Genomic DNA, 16599 nt, shown 5'->3' with positions numbered 1-16599 from the left:
AGTAAATGCCAACATCAGATAAACAGAGAAAAAAACCCCACAACTTCTCTATCCATTCCTAACAAATACCCAAATGTACAATGTTATTTTCCATGTATTTATACAGCCACCATTGAGCATTAACGAGAAAGATGCGAGACAGTGATCACAGGAGGAGGGCTGCACACACAGTGCAATCACACCCCACCATCCGTTCCTTCAGATAGCAAAACTTGTATGAAAGGAACATTTTTTTCCCTCTCTAAAGGGTTGGAACAATATTTATAATTATTCTTTAAATGGTAATCAGCAGTTCGACCAGTTCATCCACAGGGAGTCACCATAAGGCAGAAGCAGGACAGCGGGTTTATTAAGCGCAGGTTTATGCAAAATTGGTGACGGCTGAGGTGACAGTATCACCTCTGTGATCCAGCTGATCCTGGAGCCGTGCAAATTCAGCAAGTTCATTGAGTTCCTGAAATTGCCTGTCTGTTTTATGGCTCACCAGTGACCGGTAGAAGTGGACTGCAAACACAATGAAAATCAATCCAAAGGGCACCATAATGGACGTCGATGCAATGGCTGCTGCCTGTCCTGATGTGATGGTAGAACTGTTGCTCTGTGGGGTGCTGTCAGTTTTCTTCTTTAAAGGAAGGAACTTCACCCAGCACAGTAACACCACCTCTGCAAGAAAGAGCAAAGTCCCAATGACAGTGGAAAATGCCCACGCGAGCTCAATGTGCCGGTGCATACGCTCGTGGGGAGATTCCTTGACAGAGTTGAGGTTATGCACATTGCTAACAGCCTCTATGTTTGGAAGAATGCAGGTACTTATCATGAGTGCAAAAAGGTGAACTGCAACAAGCACAGTAGTGCAGGCACTGAAGGCTATCAAGAGCCCCTGAGGGTAGTCGTGTTCTGCATCGAGCTGAACTTCCACCATAGCCACCTGAAAAGGAAGGGAGACAGATGCAGTTACCTACGTCATACATTATTTGACTATAGGTCATTCAAGGTTTACACTATGTTTCTGGAAGATCATCTGATCCAAACAGAGTAATTTACATTCCTCTTCATGTCAATCTGCACCCTTTTCATTAGGTCCACGTTTAGGTCTGAGCTACCAAGCAAAGGCCACTGTTTTCACACTCACTGTTCTGTTGTAGAGCAAACCCACAACCACCTTGCCACCTCCAGCTCATGCCAGCAAAACAGCTGACCCTTATGAACAGCATACTTGCACTCAAGTGAAATATTTCTTCTTTTATGTTATATTGAAGACGCAGCTTTTGATCTTTCACTTACAAAGTCTTTTGAAGTATGTGTAACACAAAAGGCTGCAAAGGCAGGGAACTGCTGAAACAACCTCAGTGGTCCTTTCTCCTTGGATATTTGGGTTTAAGTTCTGAAGTGCAGAAACCTTTCATGAGAAAGATCACCTTTCCATGGAGCTCTCAGCTAGATTCTTTCACTAAAGTATTTAAGCAGACTCTGGAACACAGATTCACAACATGAAAGTCTCCAAAATGCCCATGGCAGCCAAGCAAGCCTGTTAAGAGGCTGGCGAAATGACAATGTCTCCAGAAAAGATAACACAGTGCTCCCAGACATCATTGCTCCCCCAAAGATGAGGCTACTCATGAAGATGCTCCAGCCTTCCACTACCATATGCAGCCATGCCCTTTTATAATCTTAGATCTCCAAGCATGTCTTTGCCTAAGGAGTAAAAAAAATCAGCATTCAATAACAGCACTAGGAAACTCATAAAACCAGCTGGGATATTTCTGATGAAGAAAATGAACTAGAATGCCTTTTAACTGGTTTAAAAACTGCCAGGTGGTTTTATGCATATGTGCAATTGATGAGTGACATCAATCCAAACAGCTCTCCTGAAATGATCTTTCCTGGTAAATTTGCCTTTCAAAGGACAGTTCCAAAGAGGAATAATGCACCATGGTCTCCACATTTAGTGCTCTTTCTCAAAGGAATTCATTAAACAGACAAAATACAGGTAAAATGCAGAGGAAAAAACCTGACACCAATCTGAAATATAAGCACATCAAGCTGATAGGAAGAAAAATTCATGAGTGATATGGATGCAGGGAGGCATGGAAACTAGGGCCCAAAGAGAGCTGCAAAAGCAGCAAGAACATTCAAACCTCACTATTTTGCAAGAGCTGAGCCAGGCTAACCTAGTCCTGGATCCCATCTTCTTACGCATGTTCCAGGACACCAGAACTCTGAATCACTAATGCACCCAATATATTAAGGCAACCCGGGGTTTTGCTCAGACATGTTTCAACAGGCATTTGAGGCCATTTGCCAATTTTTTAATTCCTTTATTGAAAGCTTTTATTGTCATAAGCCTAACCACCCAGCCAACTAGTGAGCAGTTTCCACGTGTTACAAGAAACTCAACAAGAAATTATATTAATGCACATACAGTCCTTGCTCAAGGATTTAAAAATACCATTTTTCAGCTGTGGGAAACTTCACATTTGAGAGGATAAGCATTTGCTTGTCAGGTCTCTCTTCTGCAAGATTGCTCGTTAAGTCCCAACATACTCGTGGGATGTTGGGCTTCCTGTGTTTTTCATAGAACAATTGCAATCCTTCACCACTGAGGATTCATTTTCATACTTAAAGATTTTTCTTGTAAGTCTCCTGCTGTTCCTAGATTCAAAGCATGGCAAGACACTTTAATCCTTTATCCTAGTACTTAGTATGATAACATAAACATGGCACTAAAGAGCTTCATGAGAGGAAGACTTTCTTTTCTTTTAAGAAATGATGTATTTAGTTTACCAAATATTGAAGACATTTTATATTTCCATTAATCAATGCCTCCATACTAATGATACCAAGCATCTGATTTTGAACACCTTGTGCTCATGTCTGCCGGGTAACCCCAGCCTGACCCATAAGTGAAAAATCAGTTCATGTTTTCTGTCTCCTCAAATTCTCAGCAAAGCTAATTTGGGAACTCTTTCAAGTGTAAACTAGCAGAAAAACTGCCAACTCTTTTCAACTCTGAGTTTACTTCCTGGGCCAAGCTTGAGCCAGGCACCTAAAGCAAAAAGCTTCATTTTTCACCATGAGGGCCTGTGCCTGTTTTCTAACAATGATGCAGTGTCAGAAGTTCTTTGCTCATGCTGCAATTTCAAAATAAACAGATCACAACTGCTCTTGTAAAGTAATACCTGCAAGAACAGGGCCCTGGTGAGGTCATCTGATATGATCCAAATTTATATAAAGCCTGAACTCACAGGTACACGCTGATGTTCTAGGCAGGATATGTTCCTGCTCTACTTGTTCAGAAGAGCTGCTCAGGGCAGGAACTGTCGTCAATGGCTGCACACTTTCCAATACAACACTTTTAGCACCTTCTCCTTCACCACTTTCAAAGCTTCTCTGAGCATTTGCTGCATGATTTGACCGTGCAGCTGCCATGCTGCAAGTGCCCGGCCTTGCTGTGTAGTCACAGTGTAACACGGGCTGGAAGACACCTCAGGAGGTCATCTGGGCTAATCCCTGGTTCAAAGAAGAGCTAACTTTAACTTCAGATCATCCTACAGATATGACTGACAGATTTACTAAGGCTCTTGCCAAAGCTGTACATCTGAAGTACAGCTTCTTGACAAAACTAAAGGACTCATGGCATCAAGACACAAGAGTGAAGCTCTCATAAGCCTAAAAACTGGGTATTCAGATGTTTTCAGAAGATAACTGAATTCTGGCACATAGCCTTGTTAAGCCTTCAACAGTCCTGGATTTCAGTCACAGCAGCCTAATTACTACCACAGTGCAAGAAATTTAACAACTTGCTCTCTAGAAGAATCTGCACTTCGACTTCTTTTAAAGTACAATACCTTGACCAAGTTCATTTCACTTACTTATTCATAATGTTCTCATGTCTTATTCGACCAGAGGGGCTTAAATAAAGCCCCTGCTTTTAAATTAAAATCACAGGCTTACATCTTTTTCAGAGTCAGTAGACAGTGCTGTAAAGGAAATAAAAAGCTTTATCTCAAGTAAATCTGTATTATCTATGAGCTAAAATTCATAGATGACTTCCTTTCTTTCCCTTCCCCACAAAGATGCCTCTGAGCTCAGGTTGGTGGCAACAGAACCCTGAACTGGGACTGCATTTTATACAGTCTAGCACTGGAATGGCTGAAAAGAAAGCTGTGTTGATCAAACATCACAACTGCATTTTTGAGGGTCCATCCATCATTGCTTGTCTGTGGGTGGGACCACAGAGGAAACTCAATAATGAGCCGAGTGTCACAGCATCACTGGGAATCAGCCCCTCTGGCTGGCTCCCTGTTTTCCTGACAGTACTATTCACTCCAGAGGCAGAGGCGCAGAGCCAGGCTCTCACAGACTGTCTGCACCATTCATAAAGAGTTATAAACAACTCATACAGAGACTCTGTATGAGCCAGAATAACTCACCGGAAATTAAAAACAGATAAGTCAAAATAACAATCTTATTTACTGGTTTCATACAGAAGGGAAACTAAGCATCATTTATCCATTAGTCCAGGATCTTGACTGCAGATTACTGTATGCTGCAGAATGGCAAAACACATTAATATTTGCTGATGCTGACACTGGAATACAAATATAGGATTTCATTTTATTTTGCTAGCAAACAAGAAAAGGCAATACCTGTGTGATTGGAGCAAATGCATCTTGAGGAGGTAGTACCCCTCCACGCAGTGTAACTTACAGCAAATCTATTCAGTAAGTACAAGTTCAGATTATCTAGAGGCTCAGTATCCCCTTTACATCCTCCAAACTACAGCAGCCACTTACAGCTGCTCCAAGAACAGAACAGCAAGAGCCCCAAATACTCCACACTGCCTACCCTGCTTGTCTATAACCTCGAGACAGGGATGTTCAAAGGAGGCACAAAACCTTCCTTTCGTGTCTGGAATAATAGAAACTTCTTGTGTGGGGGAAGATTCTCCAGCACAGCTCTAACCTGTAAGTGCAGTAGCACTACAGAAGGCTACATGGAAGCAGAAACCACAAAATTGGGCCTCTTTCCTGCAGGTTACAAAATGCCATTGTTTCATGTTATTCTACCAGCAACCCAGCTACATACCGCTAAAAAACTTCTGTAGAGACTGTTTCAGTATTTAGAAAAGCAAAATGACCTTTACTGGACAAGGACAATGCTGTGTTGAGCACCTGTACAGCTCTGACACCAGCAGCCCCAGGTCCCACCTAACCTTACCTCAGCACCAACTGTTATGGAAATCAGTTTCAGAAATATTTATCATCACAGTCAGTCTTCTGCAGAACACGACTGAAGCTGTCTTCAGGAAACCATACAGGCCACATTTCAAAGGCAAGAGTTGACAATTCTTTGATGATATTCAATATCTGAAGCATATATATCCCCATCTAGCCAAAGCCCAGCCAGCCTGGATCACTAGAGAGATTTAAAAGAAAACTGCTGCCGTGTAAATATCATCATCTGAATCCTACATATAAGGAAGCCAACCACAGTGTATAATTCAGACCCCTAACTGACTCAGTTATTTTCACAAAGCTTTTAACTGATGGCAGGAGGAGATGTTGAGTCTTCTGGTTTTATGACTATTGGCAATTAACAGCTTTCCTACAATTTCTGACTCCCATATCATGACATTGTCATGCTACTGCGTGATGTATCCCTGGTGACAAAATGATGCCAACAAGTCAGAATAATTGTTCAAACAAAAATAACCTGCCAGCAGCCTGTTCACTGTGAAGCTCTTGACTCTGCTGCTGTAGGTGCAGATGAGCTGGTGCTTGCAGTGTTGAATACAATCTGCAAACTATTTCCCACATTCAAATAAACTGGATTGAGAAATAAAAACAGATAAAGCCAGTCATGAGAGGGAAGATCACACAACAATATCTGGGCTCTAATACAGAAGTGAAAAATATGTGATGTATGGAAGGAATCCTCCATTCTTTCATGGACTACACATACCCTACAATGTACAATTTCTTTCTTTACCTCTAACAATTTAGGGCGTTGATATTACTTGCTGGCTCCATAAATAGGGAAAGTATACTAAATTAAGATTATAAACTTCATGGATTTTCCCTTGGACATGTGGCACTGGATGACAGCATCCATGGAAACCTGAGTGAAAACAATGCTCAGGTTTACTGGGGGGAGCTCAGCTCTCACATCAGTTGCCATCACCAGCTGCCGCAACTGTTTCTGAAGCTCACTTACGGTGGCAAATCCTGATGTCTGAAACAAAACTAATTGTAAAACAGGTTTTTAATCTTTTCTGAGGAAACATAACACTTCAGGGTTTGAAACCTGGCTGAGTGTTTCATACTCCACCTCACTGTCTGAGCAATCCCTTGCCTTTGGCATGCCTCATTCCACCAGGGTATACATCCCCAATCCTGAGGGAATAAACTTCCAAAATGGCTGCAGTTTGACACAAAAATAGTCCAAAAAAAGGGAATTCAGCAGAGATAAACTTAGTTTTTACTAGAGGATGCAAGTACTGTCTAATCAAAGAGCAAGGATCAATGGGGCTGGCATGGAAACCAGCACACTCCACTCCTGACAATTCCCATCAATTCACTGGGTGGTCCTGGATGTGTCACTTAACCTCTTTCTTCTTTGCCTGATAAGGAAAAGAGAGGAACAATGACCCTTCATTGCTGTTGTCAGCTTTGGTCCAAGACTAGATTGTACTTCAGCAGCATTTTGTTCAAGTGTCAGGTGCCAAAGAACTGCAGTCAGTAAACAATGCACAGGCGTGACAGCAAAACAGCTCAGCTTTTCAAGGCAGAGGGACAACTCTGAAAGATAAACAAAGTTTTTAAAAGAAATCTAAAAATATTTGAAATTTAACTCATCTCTTCTGAAATTAGATTAGGAAGTCTTGGCTAGAGGAGTAGGACTAGGTCTGTCAGTGCAAAACCGAAGAGGCTAGGGGTGGATTTCCATGCTGAACTTGCTAAAGGAAGAAAAGTGCATTTTTTTGAGGGGGAGCTTGGAAAAACTAAAATATGAATGTTCACATGTAACATTCATGGCAATTAGAAGTTTTGTTAATTGAAACAAAGTGGCTTTTTCCTGAAATACTGTAAGCAACAAATTCAAAAGCAGCGGTTTTCAACAGCAGGAGACTGAACCCCCAGAGTTCTAAAGAATTAAGAAACAAGCAGAAGCCTCACCTCATGCATCGATGGATTTTGAGAGTCCACATACCATATATTTAGAGAAAACCCAAAGGAATTCAAGACATTGAGTATGACCCTAAAATAATATGATTTTCATTAACTGAGATGCACCCTCCCTTAAAAGAAAATCTGTAAAACCCAACAAACTATTTTTTTCTCATGTTCTCTCTCTATGTAAAGGCCTGACTCAAGCAGCCTCAAAACTGCTCTGAGACGGCAGAACGGGTGTTCAACAAGGAAAACTCATTCTCAGAAGTGGCTGGTGAGCTCCCTGCCGGATGCGTGTTACCCCAGGAGAACCGACTCAAACGCATGAACACAGCTGCCTGTCAGTCAAACGAGCAGCACTCCACCACCTCCCGAAGAGTTGTGGTCTGTTTTTAGCCATTGAAGGAGGACAGTGACATTTATTTGACCGTCAGGAGGCTGCTGTGTTTTCCAACAGCATCATTGGAACAATGGCTCTGGAAAGGAGTAGATTCAACGGCTGAAAATGTTCCGTTTGTTACAAGTGGGGCAAAAACATCAAACTAAAGCGAGTCAGAGGAGTGAAATTCCGAATTTATAAACCGTGAAGAATTCTTAACAGCTGCATAAAGGGGCTGAGGACAGAGTTTGCAGCTTTGCATGTCAGAGGCCTGGGCAGATGAGGAAGTCTGTGAGTTACTGTATTTCAAACTATATGGAGCTTCCATATGACTCAATTCGGGCTACTACACTGTGCTTCACATCAAACTCGAAAGAAAACACACACGAACAAAAAACTGTTTCTAAACCACGCAAAACACTCCAAACTAAGCAACACCCTAGTTCTCCTTAAATAAAAACCAGAAACCTCTCAACTGCAAAGGACTGATGATGGATGAGTCTGAGGGGCACCACCAACTTTAATCAGTTGTATTTCTTGGTTTATCTAAAAGCAGGTCCAGTGCAACAGCTGTCCCTGCCCTCGCTGCGCCAGGCGTGCGGTCTGGGAGGAGAGCGGCACGGAAGCCCCGCGACCCGAGAGCTCCGTGCGCGGCCCCTTCGCTCCCGACACCCCGAAACACGGCACGGTGACGCCGCACTCAGCGCCCCGGGGAGCTGCCCACGGTGCACGCGGCAGGCACCGCGGCTTCTGCGGTCCCGAGCATCCTCCGCGGGGGAAATCTGTAACAATCAAGCAAATCTTGCACTATCTGGCGGAGATAAAAGCCGAGAGGCAGCTCTGAACTCGTGCCACGAAGCGCTCCAAAACAAACGAGCTACCGAAACGAACTGCCGGGAGCGCTGCTCCCGCTGCCCGCGGCTGGCCGGGCGCTCCGGGGCGGCGGCAGCAGCAGCGCCCGCCCCGCTCCCCGCCGCCCCAGGTGCCACACGCCGCGTCGGGGGCAGCGCCCGGGCCGGGCCCGGCTCCCCCGTGCTCCCCGCAGTGGGCTCCGGCCGGAGAAACAGAAGCGGCGGCAGCGCTCCCGGCCCCGTGCCACCCCCCTGCCCGCCGGGCCAGGCCGGGCGCTCACCATGGCGAAGCCGGAGAGCAGCGCGGAGGTGCGGCTGGAGGCTTTCAGCTTGGCGCGGCTCAGGTAGAGCTTCCGCCAGGACAGCGCCTGCATCGAGTGCTCGTTCAGGCTCATGGGCTCGGGGCGGAGGAGCGGGGCGAGGCGAGGCAAGGTGAGGCCAGGAGAGGTGAGGCGAGGCGAGGCGAGGCGAGGCGAGGCGGAGCGGGGCCGGCGGGCGGCGGCGGCTCTCTCCAGCACAGCGGGCCCGGCCGCGCTAACACCCCATGGCGGCAGCGCGGCTCTGGCGGGCCGGGGCCGCGCCCGCCGCGCGCCCCGCGAGCCTGCGCGCCCCGCCCCGTTCCCGCCCCGCCGCGCCCCATTGGCCCTCGCCCCCGGCCGCGCCCCCGGGCCCGCCGCGCGCCGCCGCTTCCCGGCAGCCTCGAGGCTCAGCCGAGGCGGGCGCTGTGCCCCGGCGGCGCCGCCCGCCACCAGGGGGCGCCGCGGCGGGAGAGCCGCGGCCCCGGGCCCTGAGGGCGCTGAGGCCCTGGCGGAGCTGCGGGGTGGAGCCGCTGCTGGAGCCCCGCCCCGAGCCCCGATTGGAGCCCCCGCTGGAGCCCCCGGCGCGTTCCCCGGGTGAGCAGCTCAGCTGGAGTGCAGCTGACGGGAATCTGTCGTTTCCGGTGGGTTTGTGCCCCTCAGCCCGGTGCGGGAGCCCTCGCGCTCCCCAGCGGACAGGATGGGGTGTCCCCCTGCAACGCTTCCCTCAGAACAAAACACAAAGCCGTGCCTCAACCTCCTCCTTATGTAGCCTCCTGTCCTGAAATGCTTAAACATTTAACCGACACCTGTCCTGTGGATCTAGACTGGCCAAAGCATCCACCCTCGCTTCCAGTTAAAACTGGTGCACCTAACCCTTTGTCACGTAGTTCAGGTGTTTTGCAACATTTTGTAGGCCCAGAGCTCTTTGATAAGCCTGCCTTTATTAGCAAGCAGTTGATAAGGTTGATTAAGCAGAAGATTTCAACATCTACACATGCCAGGGTTGAAAGATCTTTTATTACCAGGTCCACATAAACCCTTTAAACCATAATTCATTTTTTCTGTGTTTTACAGAGGGAAAAGTGAGGCGTAGAGCAGAACTCCCTAGTGAACACTTGGCACAGTTCTGAAGATGATTTCTGAAAAGGTGAGGCAAAAAGCTGCTTGTGCCACATCAAATTTGTGCATCAGGAGGCTTAAGGGATGTGTAAGAAACAAACCTGTTGCTCTCAATTTGTAGGTAAGAAAATTAGGATTTTAAAAGTACAAATATTGCTGGACAAGGATACTTTCACTATTAACAGGAACATGGATGGTCACCTAGGAGATGAATCCATGCTAGTTCCATTAGCAATCAAAAGAACTGCTAGTTTGTATTGTTTTGACATTTCCCACCTTACTTACAAGTAGGAAAATCACAGTGGATTGTCTTTAACATTTTTGCTTTTTTCTTCTCTTCACACCTTTCTGATTTGCAAGGTCCTTTGCTTACTTAAGCACAGCAAAGGGACTGACAATCTAAACCGACAAGGTCACTTGATGCTTTTCATGTACAAGGCATTATTTTTAAAAAGATGTAGCGAAAACATCCAAGAAAAATAGTCTTAACAATTTGAAGTCTTCAGAGGCATTCCCTGTACCATGTAGATCTGATCTCATTCCCTTCTCAGGAAATAAACACAGTCCTCTTGTTATAAACAACTTCGGGTGAGATTTTTATCTACAGGGGCATTAAAACACCTCAGTGGAAGAAAGAGTTTGACTTAGTCTTTCCATAAAAGCCTTTGCTGTTCTCTCACTGACTCCACGGAATGCTGACCACCTTCTTTCTCTTTTTTGGGTGACCATACTGCTGTGTAGGATCCATTTGAGTTGAAGTCCAGCATAAGTTAAAATTTAGAGGCAGATTTGGCACTGTTAGGTTTGTGATTAGACTTGATGATCTTAAAGGTTTTTTCCAACGTAAAAGATTCTGTGATTATAAAACATTAGTCTTTCTTTGGTGTGCTTTAATTATTTAAAAAAACAAAAAAACCCAGAACAGAAGTCCTCACCCCACAATCAACATTCTCTGTGTCTCCCACTGGTGCCTGAGGCTAAGTCTGAGCACCACATTGCAAAGCAATGAGGAACAAACCCATTGTGATTTGTCACTTTTTTCTTGGGAGATATGGCAACCATCAAAAAACAGTAACTAGAACTTCCTCCACATCTCAAACAAACATTTAAGTCTCTGTCATTTAGTTCCTATGGAATTATATATTTAAAAATATTTTGCATTGCTGCTCATAAGCTATGACAGAAGTTTATGTACATGTACATAACCGACATGGATTGTTCACTATTTCGTCTTGTTTCGTTGCAAAATTATGGTTGAACTGTAACATCATGAGGGATTACTACTGCACTAATAACACCTAGGTCTTGACCTGTTCCCTAAAATCAGATTTCTCTAAAAAAAACCACCTGCAAGAGACATACATCTGACAAGGACTTCAAGTATCTTTCTAAATAATTGTATTAAAATAGACTCTTTGAACTCACTGTTCGTCTATTTTTCTGTCCATCACTCTTATTCCTGTTTATTGGAAAAGGCTTTGAAAGATACAACAACATTAAACACTGATGTACTGCTGAGTTTGTATTTCATTCAGAGAAACAGTATGAAAAAGGACCTACAGAATCAGAGAAGCATTTCATCTCCTGCCCTTTTCCAAGGCAGACCCATGTGTCATTTTGAGCTTCCAAGCCTCAGTGTTGTAGCTATGAAATAAACATTCCTTTCCTATAAGAAAGAAAAGAAAAATCGGTTTGTTAAGCAGAAAAACATACATTAAGAATCAAGCCTTCTTTCTGCAACTAAAACATGAAGACCACAGCAGTGCACCCTTTTCCCTTTCTGTTCCATTTTACAGCTCCATCTGAGGTACAAACTAAACAGGATAAATTATTTCCAACTCTATTACTCATTATGACACACCTCTACACTGCCACTCTAGAGTTAGCTGAAACTAAAAGAGTCAGCCATGCTTAATTAACTCTTAGAAATGCTTCAGGGAGTTCTTCTGAAGTCACGCTGGGGCTCAGAGCCGGAGTTCGCTGTCACCTGTGACCCGTGCAATTGCGGAAGGCCACCAAAAGGGTGTATCCTGCCCTCTCCCTTCATCTCAGCCCTCTCCAGCCTGTGGATTGCACCGATCAAATGGCTACAGAGCTTCAGTGGATTGACCTAATGAAATAAATACATATTTTTTTCTTAATGGCTGAGTTTTCTGCCGGATCAGGTCACTGAACTGACTCGCCCCGTGGCTTCACCAACATCAGACCTACTGCAGGAAAGTGAGGGATGCAAGAGAAAGGGAACGGGCCCTTTCAGCAGCAGGCTGTTATTACCCCTAATTAGAGGTAATGTCAACCCGTTCTCTGGATCATTTATGCATGAACACAATCGGAGCAGGTGGCAGAAGTCCAAGTTTCTTTCCAGAAAGCCCTGAGAAATCTGTACACTGTCACAAGGATACTCACAGTTCTTTTTTTCTGCTAAAAATGTACTTCTGTATTTTCTGTAGGAGGCTGAATAGGTTCGCTGAGTACCCTGTGATTAATGTGATCCGGTGCTGAGCACACCGAGCTGCTGCCCTCGGCAGAGCAGCTTTGCTAAAACGTATCTCCAGCTTCACATGCAAATCAGCACTTCCATTTGTTCCTGTTACTGCACCCAACCCGAATCAAGCCACCACAAAGTGGAAGTCATGGTAGATCTGCATTAAAAACAACACATTTGAACTTGCAAAAGGCAAATAAAGGTTTGCCAGCAGTCCCAGGGAGGCTGAAGGAAACATCTTTGCAAATCTCATCTGAAGTAGAGCTTAACGTTTAATTGATGGAATTTCTGCAGAGGAAAGATTTTGATCTGCCATGTCTAGAAAAATTGTATTTCAGCTTCCTTCATGAAACAGTGAAATAGTTAAATATCTCATCTTCAATCTTGACCCAAGGTAAAAGTATAGAATGGTAGATCATACAGGATAAATAGTATTTTCAAAAATGTTTTAGGATTAGTCCAGTCCATTCTATGCAATGGGAAGTAACTGTTTTAAAGCTCAGTGGGGTGAAATGATTCCATGTCTTCATACAGCTTTCCTAAGCACAGCACTTCAGCTCTGGTTTCAGCATGAGCCCTGCTGCACAACATTAATTAAATGACAGCTCCCAGTTCCAAGCTAACAAGGTCAGGATCCAGCGCCTTGGAATGATTAGATCTTAAATAATTTAAGCTACATTAACGTCTAGCAAAAAAAAAAAGTTTTAGAGTTTTTTTCAAAGAGTTCAGCCTAGCCCCTTTCCAATAACCACCACTCCCTTTCCACAGTTGATGCTGTGGTTTTGACACTGTATCACAATGTTGGTGTGTTTCTCCCATATTTTTGACTGTGATTAAGGCCAGCCTTGTGTCAGCCCTGGGCTGTCCTGTTCCAAGCACTGCCTGATGGGGCTCAGCTCTGGGCATTGTTGGAAAACTGTGCCATAATCTGCTCAGAGGGGAAATCAGCCCCAACCCTCATCAGCCAGCACTAAGCATGGGAATTTAATATTGCTTCTAAATGTTTTTATCCTGTCTAATGCAGCTGTGGATATGGATATTCTTATCATCCACAGCCTACACATTCCCATTCCCCTCCTTTTTTTTTTTTTTCCCCCCAGTTCTTTTTTCCCCCCCAGTTCTGACACACAGATTATTTCCATGGTATAATGAAATGTAGTTGAATAGGTATCATTTCTGTCTTAAAACAAGGTTAAAAAAGTGTTTTCTATTTTTGGAGATCTATAGATAGATATTGTGTTGTTTCTGAAACACTTACTTCCACACTTCCAAAATGTGCTCTGGTGTTTCCAGGTGTATGTGATGGATACAGTCCTTGGTGGGTTTGCTTGATACACCAAGAGTCTCAGATTGTCCATGTCCGAAAAAAATATTTAGAAAAATGAGTTGATTTTCTTTTATGTCTCTGTTCTGTCTCTTTTGGTGGACTTTTGCAGCATGGATGGATGATGTGTTTTTTGTCTGATGATTCTCTAGTAACATCCATTTATCTTGTATTCTGACCTCAATCCTACAGATGTACACATGTATTTAATTTTAAGATTGAGTAATCTTGGCTGAAAGGTCGAGATATGTATACATCTCCTCAGGATTATGGATTAATAATGCACTTGCTCCAACAGACATCTGGAATCCACACTTCAATATATAGCCTGTAAAACACTTCCATACCATAATAAAGTTCAATCATCTGCAAATAGGGAGATGTTAGAGAAAGACTACATAATTTTTCAAGATTCTGCAAACAGTTCTTGGCAGATTCAGAAGGAGAAGCTCGCTGCCTTAAATCCTGTTAGAACTCTGTCCTCTCCTGCTTTTATCCATGCATCATGGATCATTAAAATAGGGATCGTTCCAAAGAGATCAACGGCAAGGCCTGCAAAGTTGAATTTTAATGTGTTTTAAATTTTGCGTTAACACTTAATATATTTCATATAGTACCTAGGATGCTTAACTGATTGCAAAAAGCAAACCAGAGGAGCACTGCCAAAGCCATCAGCCCCGACCCTGGGTTTGGGTACCCTTTGATGTTCCCTTTCTGGGGGTGTGGATGGGGAGTAAAGGATGTCACTTCAGAGAGGAGCCACGCTGTGGAACCTGGGGGCTGTTCAAAACCTGCACTCTGACCCTGCTATTGCAATCAGATGGTCCCAATACTTGCTCAGCATCAATTTAGAGTAGATGTTAGTGGGTGTTGTAGAAATGAGACCCGCTGATAGTTTTAGGAACTGCAGGATTTCCATCCTGCAGGGTTTTTGTATCAGCAGCTACTTTATAGCATTTTTACCTACTTTTTCATGCGATTTCTAACTGCCTGTTGTACATGCATATTGCAAAGGCAATTTTGGTTTATTTAACACCTGTTTAACACCATTTACCATACATTCTAGATTTTATGACCCGTTCTCACAAGACACGTGGATGCAGTGCCGGGAGCGGTGCCGGCACCAGCCGGGGTGCGCTTTTCGCGCCGAGCTGCACCGCACATGTGGCAGAGGCACGGAGCGAAGCCAACACCACAATTAACCCCAACTCCGTGTATTATAAGATTATTTTCAAGTGTTGCTACATTAATTCCCCACTCTTTACCCCGGCTTTACGCCGTTGGGGTCGGGCAAACTCGCGGAGCTCAAATTACCCCCCGGTTGAGCAGAACCGCTCAACTCTTCGGGCACGTCGCGGTACCAACCCAGGGACCGTCCTCGCCTTTGTGGGGCCCCGTCCCCGTCCCCCCGCTGCCGCTCAGCGCCTGCGTGCCGCGCACTCGTGACCGAACACCGCACGGCGGGGCCGGCGGCCAGCACAGCGCCGGTACCGCCCCGGTACCCCGGCCAGCAGAGCGCCGGTACCGCTCCGGTATCCCACCCAGCTCCCCATCCCGGCCAGCCCAGCGCCGGTACCGCCCCGGTACCCCGGCGAGCCCCCCATCCCGACCAGCACAGCGCCGGTACCGCCCCGGTATCCCACCCAGCCCCCCCATCCCGGCCACCCCAGCGCCGGTACCGCCCCGGTACCCCGGACATTCTCCCCATCCCGGCCAGCCCAGCGCCGGTCCTGTGCCGTGCCCCCGGACATCAACCCCGCCCGCCCCGGCCAGCCCAGCGCCGGTACCGCGCCGTGTCCCCGGTCCGCCCCCCCGCCACCCCCCCGGCCCCGCCGCTGTTTACGTTCCGGGCACTGCGACGCCTGCGCCCCGCTCCGCACGCAGCGCCTGAACATGGTTCCTTAGGACTTTGCAAAAGGCATCGCCGCCGCCCCCCTCCCCTTCCCTCCCCCTTTCTCCCCCCCCCCCCCCCCAAAAAAAAAGTCCTGGTGCAAAATTGCAAAACTTTAGCGAGCCCTGGATGGCTTTTGTTTTGCCTCCTCCCCATTTGGGCCAAATATGCAGGACAGGAACTGTTGACAAATAAGTGATGAAACTCTCCAAAAAAATGGAGGCAAAGAAAGACTCTGGAAGAAGATTGGTGTGTAGCTGGCTTCGGTCTCTTTCCTATTCGTGCCTTTTAATTGATTTTGCTTAATTGTTTGCAAAGGGAGAAATGCATGTGGGACGTAGGCAGCGGAGCGACTTAGTTTGCAAGAGCGCGGCTGAGGCAGCGGGGAAGGGGCGGAATGGAACCGAGGGACGGGCAGGGTGGGACGATCATGGATCATTTTTTTTCCGGTGCGTGCGGGTTTGCGCTAATCCGCCGCGCGTGTCCGCGGGGCTGCGGGGCGGGTTCGCAGGGCGAGAGCTACCGGGAGAGGGGCAGAGCCGCCGGCGGCAACCGGTGCACCGGGCTCCCCCCGCTCCTCCGGGGACCTACCTTGTGCCGGTCCCCGGCCGCCTCCAGCCCCGTCTCCGCGCCCGCCGCAGCTTCCCCGGGGCAGCGGCACTGGCCTCCGCCGGGCCTACCCTCCATCCCCCCGCATTGAACTCGTTGCTGCCCCTCAGCCGCGGACCCCCGCGCTTTCGGCGCTGTCGAGCGTGCGGGGCGGCGGGGGGAGCGCGCGGGGGCTGCGCATCCATCGCGGCGTTACATAAAGCGATCTGGTTTTTTAAATCGCCGCTTCCGGTGTGACTATGGAAACACTCGGATTATGTAAATACCGAAACCTGGATGCTGGGCATCAGATGCGAAGATTCGCCCCCCTTCCCTTCCCCGGGGAATTAGCTCGTGTTCACGTGTAATAATAATAATAATAGTAATAATAATAATAGTAATAATAATGATAATAATGATGATGATCCGGTCGCTAAGGAGCGTTGGCCGCCGTTCACGGTTTTTTATGGGATTGCAAAACGCATCGGTGC

General features: G+C 46.4%; 2 protein-coding genes and 1 long non-coding RNA gene across 4 annotated transcripts in view; 1 reads left to right on the top strand and 2 right to left on the bottom strand.

The window, feature by feature from the left end:
* Positions 1–83: 83 nt before the first annotated feature.
* LOC138119093 (calcium release-activated calcium channel protein 1) lies at positions 84–8986 on the bottom strand. The gene is made up of 2 exons (XM_069030617.1): positions 8684–8986; positions 84–928 (listed from the first exon to the last, which is right to left on the bottom strand). The coding sequence occupies exons 1-2, from the start codon at positions 8795–8797 to the stop codon at positions 362–364; spliced, it is 681 nt and encodes a 226-aa protein (XP_068886718.1). The 5' UTR covers positions 8798–8986; the 3' UTR covers positions 84–361.
* A 713-nt stretch (positions 8987–9699) lies between these two features.
* On the bottom strand, positions 9700–15521 carry LOC138119094 (uncharacterized). The gene is made up of 2 exons (XR_011155381.1): positions 15473–15521; positions 9700–14181 (listed from the first exon to the last, which is right to left on the bottom strand). It is a non-coding gene; the product is annotated as an uncharacterized lncRNA (long non-coding RNA).
* A 101-nt stretch (positions 15522–15622) lies between these two features.
* Positions 15623–16599, top strand: part of KDM2B (lysine demethylase 2B) — a 107819-nt gene continuing 106842 nt past the window's right edge. For both annotated transcript variants that reach the window (XM_069030610.1, XM_069030609.1), the window contains exon 1: positions 15623–15769. In XM_069030610.1, the coding sequence (XP_068886711.1) occupies positions 15719–15769 (51 nt within the window). In that variant the 5' untranslated portion in view covers positions 15623–15718. The remainder of the gene's footprint in view (positions 15770–16599) is intronic.

The sequence above is a fragment of the Aphelocoma coerulescens genome, chromosome 15 (genome assembly GCF_041296385.1).
Source record: "Aphelocoma coerulescens isolate FSJ_1873_10779 chromosome 15, UR_Acoe_1.0, whole genome shotgun sequence".
Taxonomy (NCBI): domain Eukaryota; kingdom Metazoa; phylum Chordata; class Aves; order Passeriformes; family Corvidae; genus Aphelocoma; species Aphelocoma coerulescens.
Note: the sequence above shows the minus strand (reverse complement) of the source record. Positions and strands in the feature narration are given on the sequence as shown.